The sequence below is a fragment of the Schistosoma mansoni genome, chromosome 4 (assembly GCF_000237925.1).
Source record: "Schistosoma mansoni strain Puerto Rico chromosome 4, complete genome".
Classification (NCBI taxonomy): domain Eukaryota; kingdom Metazoa; phylum Platyhelminthes; class Trematoda; order Strigeidida; family Schistosomatidae; genus Schistosoma; species Schistosoma mansoni.
In genome coordinates, this window is record NC_031498.1 from 20,993,422 (window position 1) to 21,005,483 (window position 12,062).

At 33.0% G+C, this 12,062-nt stretch overlaps 1 protein-coding gene across 1 annotated transcript in view; it reads left to right on the forward strand.

Moving 5' to 3' along the window:
* The window catches only part of Smp_130890 (putative transient receptor potential cation channel,subfamily m, member), a gene marked incomplete at both ends in the record, with an annotated part of 85,187 nt that overhangs the window by 14,379 nt on the left and 58,746 nt on the right, over window positions 1-12,062 (forward strand). The window contains 2 exons of the mRNA XM_018797169.1: window positions 1,685-1,785; window positions 3,538-3,830. Coding sequence (XP_018652237.1) covers window positions 1,685-1,785; window positions 3,538-3,830 — 394 coding nt within the window. The remainder of the gene's footprint in view (window positions 1-1,684; window positions 1,786-3,537; window positions 3,831-12,062) is intronic.

The window sequence follows — 12,062 nt, forward strand, 5'->3', positions numbered from 1 at the left end:
TGCGGTCTACTTATATCCATATAAGTAGTATATGTTGATGGTCAGACATAGAATGTATTTTGGCAAAGACTGTTAAGGAAAGAACTGAAATGAAGTGCAATTGGTAGGAAAATACATTCGATTGTCCCTCAGTCGTGTTCTGTTCACTACAGAATGACCATGATTTATTTGATACAATTACAGATTCACAATGATTGAAATTAAAATTTTTTTATGGTAAGACGTTCAAGATGATCTAATATTGATACTCCAACAACTTGAGCTAAGGTTACTGAATCAATAAAACTAGATCATTTAGTTAGTTGAAAATCATTTTGCGTATATTTTAAGAATAGTTAAGAAGTAAATAAATGAGGGTGAAATTATTAATTTTCTTACCTTCAACCATTCAACATCTCAAGATAGTTCACAACTTATTAAGTCTTTGAAGCTAGCGGCCATATTCCAACCCGTTTGATGAACATTAAACCAAACTAAATGATTTAAAAGATATGACATTGTTCACCAATTATTTATCAGTTAGTCTAAATGTTTCAGTCCTAAAGCATGTCAGTTGTGTCTCAAGTAGCTCATCAGTAATGTCTCACACTATGAAGTAGGATGACATATATTAGAATCACTCATGAAGCATCGGTTCTTTTAACAGTGAGGGGTGGTGCATCATGCTAATAAGGGGCAGGTTTCATGAAACCTACGTCAAAGATTTCTTGCCAAATAACTCTACCCGCTCAACATGTCAACGCAATGTAGCTGACGTTGCGTCACTCAGAATATTGGCTACTGGACATTTTGATCGATAGAATAGATCTAGTAAAATCGTAAGACAAATATCATCTAGGTCATATATTCAAAATCCATTTATCCCACTTTAATATTTATAATTAAAACAAGAGAACATTTTTCGAATTAACATGGTCCATACAAGCACAGATATTAATTTCAGTTAGACGCAAACATGAAGTAGTATCCTGATTTTAATTTCGTAACGGATATACGTTACATCGATTTATCCAATCATCAGAGTTAACGATATCGTTTACCAATAAAATGAGTGTGACTGTTACGTTGTAACGAACAGTCACTTTTCTTGTGGTAATACATTGTAATGATTATTAATTTGGGTCTTTAAGTTGAAACATGAATTTGTCTATACACACAGGAGTTCATACACGTAAACATTTTTCCACTAAAACTATTTGTATGAATAATATTAGAAAGTGAGTATAGTTAATTTCCGAGTGTTATTTAAACGTTAAAGAGAGAGAGAGTCTTTACTTGAAATCCTTTTAAATCCGATGATAGTGCAGTGAACAATAACACGGGTGGGAACAATCGATGGTATTTGAACACGAAATTATAGACTATCTCACTAAAATCTGACAATCATACAGTAAACAGTTAATTTGCAAATTATCAATCAATTGTCTCAATATTGACCATTCCTTCTGCAAATATCAGTCCATAGTCTCTGATTATTATTGTTCATTCATTTTCATACCAACTGCATCCCGTTCCCATTCTCTCCTTATCGATCTTCTACTGAAATACTTTCAATGCCCGACCATCATTGTAAACTATTTGTGTGGATGTAAGTAGTCCACTCTAAAAATTATTTTTTTTAAATAATTTGATGCCAGATAATTGAATTAATGGTTTTAAATATATTTTATATTCTGTTAAATAGGGTACTGGTGGTGTAGCTGATATCCTATCGAATGTTCTAGACTTTATGAGTTTTAGGAATACACTGGAAGAGACTTTCACAGATCAAGAAATTGATTATAAGTGGGTTTTTCCATGAAATTTCTTTTGTTATAAATTCTATTTTTAATATCTTCTAGAGATGAAAATTTGGTTCAAGACGTTCATATGGTATGACTGAAGTCTTCAATTAACCATACAAGCTTTGTCGTTAAACAACCATCGAGAGATAGGAAATACTAAATAAATGTTTTAACCCAGCGTTAGACTATTCAGTATACTACTCATCTCATTAGAATGGGATCAAGAAACTTTGGGCTGAAAAAACAAACCTTTCGAATCGTTTAGTCTCAAGATTTTGAAGTATTCAAATCTGAAAACATAAATTAAGTCCCTTAGGAACAGTGACAAAATATAGTATGTAAAACTAATAACATGAATTGTGGCATTATCAGAAATGTAAACTAATGTAAAAAAAAACAACCCACCCCTGAGAAGATGACAAAGTGATCAACACTACATTATTGAAATTAATCAAGTTGGATGAAAGTACTTATTATGTAAAGTCCCAATATGTTCAAGAACTAAAATCGACCATTTAAAACAACAACTAACTGTGGTGCAAAATATCTTTGTTTGATGTTTGTGTCTAGTAGAGATTTGTCTAATGTGTACATATTAAATAGTCCCTTAATAAAATTAATAAATTTGCATACCTTGACACTTCAGACAGAGACTGAACTCAAGATCTTTACACCTTACAAGGACTACATAGTCCTATAGCCACTGTTCACCTTGTGGCCCTGTATCTGACTCCGATTGGATTGTATGATTATTGTCATTGAAACTACACATATCGGCTATCCTTGTATATTTCATGGACTTAAATCGCGTTGGTGAATGACGGAATTAAATAAGTCGAATAAGAGAATGGATTTTTGAATACATATATTTTGTACACTCACTGGACAAGAGATGAGAAGGATGAAACGAATAGAAGAGAGTGAAGCGAAATGACTCGCAGTAGAGAAGGTGTATGATCCAACTCTCTTTAATCAAGCGGTTATCAATTTTTATAGCCAGATAGAAATAGGTTACAGACATATAATGAATAGGATAAGAAATTTATACACACATACGCTCATATAAAAACAGTCAGGGTTGATAGTTGAATAATTAACAAGGTCAAAACGTGACTCAAGAAGAATGGATAAATTGGCCTATCCAGAAGCTAGAATAAGGTATATGGGCTTAACATAGTAACCGGCACTACAGCCTATGCCTTTATTGATACTTTACATACTTCTGTGAAATACAGCTAGATGTCATGTACTAAGCGTTATTGATTATCAGTCACCATCATAAAGATGTCAGTAAATAGTTCCTCTTACAAAAGACAAATTTTACACCAAACCTATGCACTAACAAATAAGGTATCAGCTTAAAATCTAAGCAGAAATTGTCAGCATGGGAATTCCGTATTAGGAAAAAACGGCCGTTCAGTGCTTCCAGGTTATTATCAATGATCTGACTTAGATTGGTCCACGATTCCAATTAAACCAACAGAAACTAATTCAATAGTATCATTATGAAAGTCCTCTATTTTACCTTTGAGTACTCATTCCCTAACTAACTAACAACTCTTAGTAATGCTATTTAGTATATACACAATAGTCTTAATTATCTCATACAGGTATTCACCAGCCTAGTCAGTGAGAGAATGGTTTAACTTTGTTTCTTCCTGTTTAGTCTGAGTTTCAACTTTCTAATTCAATTAGATTTCTACAGTACGTCTTAAACTTCTACATTATATTCTTTTTCTGAAAAAAATTACAGAATAGCTAGTATCATACAAGAAGTGCATGAAGATGCTCGAAGTAACAAACGTGGTAGACCATTGAAAAAATCTGATAAATCAACAAAAAATAACGAGAAATCAACAACAAACATTACAATCAATCTACCAACTGATAATTCAGGTAAACCATCAACAACTAGAACTGAACAAATCACAAATACAATGATTAATATTAAAGAATATGAATCACAAGTGTATCGAATAAAAGAATTAGCCGATGATTATGCCCATTTATTTTCCATATTTGAATATGATGATATTGACTTAGATGGTTATATGATATCAGCATTATTAAGTAGTGGTAAGTTGAAATGATTGTAATATTCAAAGATAGATGGTGACTAGCAGTGGAATCCAGAGCGCGCGTTTCTTCCTATTGGAGACTTGTCGGCTGGGTGTACCTGAATCCCAGATTTGATGTTCACTTCAGGATTCGGACCCAGTACCGTTCGCCTCAAACACCATTGCGTTATTCACTTATCTACTGAATCCAGATAGCCACTAGCTTGTGCAATGGGGTGAACATTAACTCTGAGATGCAGGTACATTTAGCTGACGAGTCCCAAATAGGACGAGACGTACGTCCTGAATTCCACTGCTGGCCACCATCCATCTTTGCTTACACAGTTGTTTGGCTTTAACTAATGGCACTGGAAAGTATATATAGAAGATTGTTATTTCTGCCACAAAATAATAAAGCTCTTGAAGATTAATTTTTAATATCCAACAGGTTTATTAGGAAGTTAATCATTTCTTTTCCTTGATTACTAGATTAGGCGATGTGTAGACTCATTTGGTTAATGAGATCATGCACTTTCAACAATATTATTATGATCAACTCCTAGTATTGGTTTTTTTACAATAACAAGGTTCTATATTACTTTCTATTTCAAGGCTGATAATGTGAGCTTAGATTTTGTCAAAAGTTTGGAATCTGGGTTAATATTTCGTTTGGATCAAATCTTAAATTAACTTGGTTCGCTATACTGATGAGTTGTAGGGGAACATCCCTTCATAATTCCAACAACACTGTGTGCTACTTATATATAATAAAATGTCTTGTTTTTGAAAGTAATAACAAGGTATCATTGCAATATATAAATTAACCCTTGACTGACTTAATATGGAGTCATAAGGGCGAATTGTTTCTCTTAAAAAGTATTAGAATAAACTTTTTGGATTACCAAAGTTCACGGTAAGTATTCTTACAGATTTGTAGATGATCAATGAATAAACGTTTTGAGGAAAACATCTTAATTTTCGTCAAATTTAGATGGCATATTCAAAACAATCACTTTAGACCTTAGAACTGAAAGCCATTGGTTCTCATGATTAATTTCGATAGACTCGTTCTACTGCGTAAGTGATTTCACAAATCGGTGATATCTGCTTTACTTCTGGAGGAGTCAAACTATGTTGGTTACGCCATCGAGGTAAAATATCAAGAATCTATCTCAAAACTAGTCATTATGGACATACCATTAACTATTAGGATCAATGGTTTAAAGAGTCTGTAATTTAGTTTTTATCCTGGGCTAAATGAGTTAGTATATGAAGGCTATTGAATTCTGACTGTGTTACTGATGTGTTATTCTCAGGGAGACCCGAAACTCTACTGTCTCACAAAGTATAGGACTGTGAGTGTGCCGTTGAAGTAGTTTTGACCAAAAGCAGAACATCCATCTAGAGTTCTCATGTGCTCTTAACCTGGCGACAGTTTCCAATCTGCACTATTTTATCATTGAGTACTCTGTAGAACAACCCTCAAGTCATTAAAATTTGTGGATTAGGTTTAATATAACCCATTATGAAATCACATTGTTTCAAATATCATGTCATATGGAAACTAAACATTGCACCTCTGTTATTTTATTTTGATTTCAAAATAACTATCATTAAAAGCTGGAATTGATCGACCAAAAAATGAATTGAACCTTGATCAACTGGAAATAACTATACGCTTGAATCGAGCTGATATTGCACGAACAAAAATTTTTCTTGAAGGTAAACGTTGGAAAGTAAGTTGGTTTTGTTAGTTGTTGTTTTTTTTAAGAGAAACAGATGTTTATTCAATGAAAATTCAGTGCCTGATAAACATTCCCATACATATTGGTGGAGTTTTGTTCTGTGAGCTGGATGGTTTGGTCGTGGAGCTTTTATCGTCCTTCTGAATGACATCATCATCACGAACTTCGGGTAGAAATGAAGTGTTTGAATTTCTCCACATGTAGTTCGCAGCTTGTCCTGTGCACTTCGGTGTTGATTGGTTCTTGTTAACCCTAAATCTGTCATTGTTTTAAGGTCGACAAGAACCAATCAACACCGAGGTGCACAGGACAAGCTGTATACCACATGTGGAGAAATTCAAACACTTCACTTCTTCCCGAAGTTTGTGCTGATGATGTCGTTCAGAAGGACGATGAAAGCTCCACGACCAAACCATCCAGCTCAGAGAACAAAACTCCATCAAAATCATCCACCTAAGCTAAAAATCTTCACCATCTCATTACCATACATAATTAGTTCACTGTATTTATTTTTAAAAAATTAACAAGCAAATTTTCTTTTCGACCAAATCATTTACTTAAGCTGTACATTCGTATTTATAGTTATATGGAAAATATATATGTCTATAGAAGGATCGAACAGATCCCATCATAAATTGATTCGAGACTCTTATTATCGAATGAGGTTATGCAATAATCAGGAGGTAAGGAAGGAATATAAGGATGAAGTTAATTTACAAGTCAGATAATTGTCTAATTGACATATATGAAGAAAAACGTTAAACGTAAAGATCATAACAATAAAAACTGTATAATAATCAAGAAAGCTTGTATGAGGTAATAATAGTGTGGTGTGGGCTACTTATATCGACATAAGTAGTATATATCATGAGTCAGGAATAGAATATCTGGCAGCAGGATATTGAGAAGATCGAAAAGAGAAGAACAGAAACAGAAAGTAATTGGTGTGAGAATCCAGGAACAATGAAGCCTGAGACAAGTAATGAACATTTTCCAAATGAAGTATCAGAGTATGGTTTCTCTATTTCATCAAACAGCTTTGTTATTTGTGCTAGATACATAATCGTTTAGTCCTCACTTGTGTTCTCCTTCACTGAAATAGTAACTGGTTGGGGTTTAAGATTAAAAAACAATTTACGATGGGATCTTTTCGACCCTTCTGTAGACGTATATATATTTTCCATATAAATATAAATGCGACTGTGCAACTTAAGTGATTACGTCGAAAAGAAATTTTTTTGCTCAATTCGCTTCATTCTTATTCAAAAAATAACATTTACATAACCATATCAGATAAATAATATTCTGTAGTTGAAATCATGAGTCAATTGAAGCTAGACCACCATGGAAAACCTGGAAGCACTGGATGGCTGTTTCGTCCTATTGTGGGACTCCTCATCAGTGCGTATCCACGATCCCGCCTCGTGAGATTCCAAACCAATCAGTCTCGCGCGCGAGCATTTAACCATTATACTACTGAGCCGGTTGGCATCCAACGGTGTTAATGCCTAACTTCAACCAATCCACGAAATTGAGCAACCGACTACCAGTCTTCAGTGAGTTGATATCTCCCAACAGACCTGGTTGAAGTCCACTGGTCACTGTTTCTCACTAGAACTCCAGGAAATGTCTCTTGAAGCCATTCCCGTGAGGCGGGATCGTGGATGCGCACTGCTGAGGAGTCCCCTAATAGGACGAAACGCCGTCCAGTGCTTCCAGCTTTTCTATGGTGGTCTAGTTTCAATTGACTCATAGTTTCAACTGTAAAATTACTAAAATCTCCACAAACCCCCTTCTGATAAATAATATTCATTAATTTGTTTAAATCGTCGTTAAAATATGTCCTTAACATAAAGAACATGTTTACCAACTCCAAACAACTTGATTGTGCGTAAATTGTTCCTAGCTTTGGGAATATAAAAATAAAGATAAATCTGAATAAATAACTCAGTCAAAATTGGCAATCTGATTCCATTTTGATACCGTTTCTAATTTGTAACCTGGATCACTTGTAGATAACAAATTTTTAAGTACATGTGTCTTGTTTTTGTGGATAAAATTGTTTGAATGATTAAAATTTTTACTCACTTGTTTTATTTCCTTGGAAACTTTAATAAAACTTTATAAATTTTTAAACATGTAATTTAATTGATTAATCCTTTAAATATATTTAGTGTAAATTTTGAGTCATTTTTAACAAGTTTTTAATTGATCACCTTATACAAATTGGTATTTACTGCAAGAACGGTCTAAAAATCAGGAAGAATTATCTCAAAAGTTCGTTGTTTTAAATATTTCTATTGTAGTGTTTGCTACTGATATTGATAGATATAAGTAGTATGTAACATTCATTGAAAGTGAAATGTCTTGCTGCAGAAGGTTGAGAAGATCTAGGAGAACGAGAATGAGAACAGAGAATGATTGATGTGGAAGAGAAGGGACAATTAAGTTTAAAATAATTGATGGACATTTTGTAAATGATGGATTTACTGTATGGTTCTTGAATTTTATCAAGGCATTCTGTATTTTGTTTCTTCATAATTGTTTTCTGTTTTCCAAACTGTGTTCCAGTTCATTGCACTACTACTACCTAAGCTTTTGAAAAGTAATTTATCCATTTGGTCTACAATGTTTGAACGTTTGACCATTCGTACAAAGAATAATACTGAATATTTAATATTTTTATTGACTATACATGATATTTACCGAGGTTTTTTATTTGTTCTGATTTCAATGAGATTTGGTTGTTCTCAAGAAAGACAGAAGTGTTTCATAAGTTTTCTTGATGATATAAAGGATTCATACAGTCTGTAAAAGTTAAGCATATAAACGATATCATCAAATATAAAAATAACCTACGATATCAGCTGGTACGATAATAACAAACTGAGGAAATTTCTAGGTAGATGTAAATTTTAGCGGTTTCATGATGTTGATCATATCTTTGATGTGATACATAGATCCTGAGTGGATAGCTTAGATATTACTACTTAGTGACAAGTTTTTAGTATATTCGAGATGTAGATAGCAAACTGTTAACTTGTGGGCATGAAATCAGCAACTGAAAAATTCAAACTGTTTCTAATACCTTCATATCATTTTATAATTGATTCATTGATGGTTAGTGACCAATGCCAGGCATGTCAGGTTCTTAGTGCAGATTGAACTCTGTTGACCAAGTTGCAACGTGGTCATTAGTCTAGGTGATTCGATATTCCGTGCACTTTTTAAGATGTCAGGTGGTGGCTGAAAATAGTCGACAAGAAACCCTGCTTGACCTAGGTTTCGTGCTGTTTAACATTCATCAGACAACAGACACACCTTTCTGACAAGTGCTGAATAGCACGAAACGTAAATCAAGCAGGGTTTCCTATCGACTACGTCCAACCACCACCTTACCTTCATATCCGTTGAATAAATTAGTGGTTATCTGAAATCAGAATCACAGTGGTTATCTCGCTTGCGTTTGAAACGACATGTATTAGGTCCGAGCACTCTTTGAAACAAAAACACTAGGATACAAGTAAATGCAGCTGACGAGTCCAAAGAAGGACAAAAAATGGATTTTGGATTCCATTTGCTAGTTAAACACCAAATATATTAACTGATGTTTTTGTTATGTTGAAAGGTATTCTGTAAGGTTAATAATCTAGTGCTGAGTTTAAAATTTTAATCCGTGAAATATTGATTTAAATTTTACTCATATAAAGTCGGTTAAATGGTGAAATTTTCATTCTCAATTAACACTGAGAAAATAAATAATTTTAGTCTTATTTTACATCAATCGAATAGAAACTGAATTCTAGTTACCTGAAATGTTTTGATTCGATACTTGGCTTTAAACATAAATTATACTCAGTTTCAATTAACTCCAAATGATGGAATCGCTAACAAATTTATGATTATGAAGTTAAAGCCAACTTGATCTTCTGAATGGATCCATTGATTTCCTCATCTAAAAACTAAAGATATTCACTGGAGAATAGTTGGAAGCAAAACAGAACTGGATAGATGCCTCATCAATATAATTATTAATAATACTATAGTGAACGAGAAAAAAGTTGGGGACAATCAAATGTATTTGAATACAAAATTACAGAACATCTAAGTAAAATCTGAGGACCATAGAGTAAATGCTTGATTTGCAAACAATCAATCAATTGTCTCAGACTTTATTGTCCCTTCGTTTGCACACCAATAATTCTCTGTTCTCATTCCCTTTTCTTCGATCTTCTTAACATTCTATCTTCAGACCTATCACTTCCGACTGATGTTACATACTACTTATATCTGTTGACATCAGTAACACATACAACATTAGCACTGTTATTGTTACGAATGCTGTTGATCCAAGATACTATGAAATATAATGTCAATGACTTTTAGAAATCGAAATCTTATGACGAATTACTACATCATTCTACAAGTTTCAAGTCTATACTAAATGGCGGTTTCCAAATTGAAGGTAGTCTCCGTCACAAAGAGATTTCAATTGAATAGACATTCAAAACTGAGAAACACTAGTTAGTTATTTAATCCTAGATGTTTGTACTTTTAAGCATTTTACACCTACGACTTAAACTGTTGGATACTAGTTCTGGATATGAGACTAAAAGATGTCTTGAGATTATATTGTTGAGTTTCAATATCTGCGCATGCATTTATTTGAGATACGCTGGTGAGACTATCATTTATGGACGACCTTTGACTGACACCTTAGTGACCTTGAGAGAGTCCACCTAACAACTAGAACTAAATGATGATTATAAACCAGTGTGAGAAATGAGAATTATGATTTAAAGTTGATGGTTAAGATAAGGAACTAGATTCAAGGTTTTCATCATGAATTGACATCAGTTAAAATTCCAATACACTATTTAACCAAATGTATGAATGAATTTCACGCCAGCATCCAAGATCTATTACCTTATATCTGATTGGTTCGTCCATAAATGTATAATAATAATAATATTTTACAAATGTTATAATGTTCTATTTTTAAATTTTCATTTTAAAAGAAAGGTGATTTAAACGAATTCATGTTCAATGTTATTTTAAATGAACAAACGGATTTTGTTAGATTAATTTTGGAAAATGGATTTAATTTAGATGATTTTCTTACTGTTCATACATTAGAAAGATTATATACTGAATGTTTAAAAAAGACTGTAAGTTTAATATTTTTCTTTTAAATAATTACGCTACTATCATTATTTCAGTACTATCTATCTATGCATTCTACTTTCTAACATTGAGTTAAGGACTGTCAGAAGTTTAGTTTGCAAAAATATCTGCCCCTAGAATGCGGTAAAAATTAGACACAGAAATTCGATTAATTAGTTAATTTGTGAACAACTTCATGAAGAGCTTAGATTTAATCTGTGTGCTTAAGGAATATATATATAGATACATATGGTATTGAAAGGTTTCAAATGATAGTGAGTATTATATTAATTGAAGTGTCCAATCACATGTTTAAGGTACGTGTTAAGTCAAGGTTAAAAATATTGAACTATCTAAAGAATTTTCTGATTATTAAGCGCTCGTGCGCGAGAATGACAGGTTCTGGGTTCGAGTCTCATGAGGCGGGATCGTGTATGCGCACTGCTGATGAGTCCCACAATAGAATGGAACGGCCATCCAGTGCTTCCAGGTTTTCCATGGCGGTCCAGCTTGAATTGACTCATGATCTCAACTATTAAAATTACTAAAATCTTCACAAAAACCCCTTCTGATAAAAAATATATGTAAACTAAGAAGGAAAATTATATCTGTGTATTACCAACAAATCAATAATGATGAGGTATCTATGACGATTAACGCTTCTATATGTATGGAAAGAGAAATGCTGGCTATAGAAGTAACGCAAAGATTAATATACAGCATATGATAACATAAATTATAGCCGGTAGCTGTGTTCTTTCTTGTCAAGTAAGGACGATTAACAATCTGACGGAGACTAAAATTACAAAAATATGAGTTGTTTTTTCTTAACAAAGACTCAAGAAATGGATAAGAACTTAAAATAACCACTGCTAGCCACTATCCATCTTTGCTTATCATGCTTGTGAATCAAGGCTATATCGAGGCAATACTCACAGTATGCACATATGCCAATTAGAGACTGACCAGTTTACAGTCCTAACACATCGATGGGAAGATTCAAACAAACAATACTAAGTGAATTTAAACTGTTACAAAGGTTTACAGAACATAATGATGATAATAAATACAGTGAATAATATTAGTTTTATGCAAGTACTCAGGAATATTACACAACTCATGTCTAGAAATTATTTGAATTAAACTGGCTACTGAATATTAGCAAATAATATATAGCAATGGACATTATGAGTTGGATGAGAAAATAAATACAGAGAATGTAAGTGAACTTAACAATGGATTAGCTGTAAAATATCTAATCGTTCACATTAGTTTATGAGATTTTATTGATTTACGAATGGAAAATGCAGTTT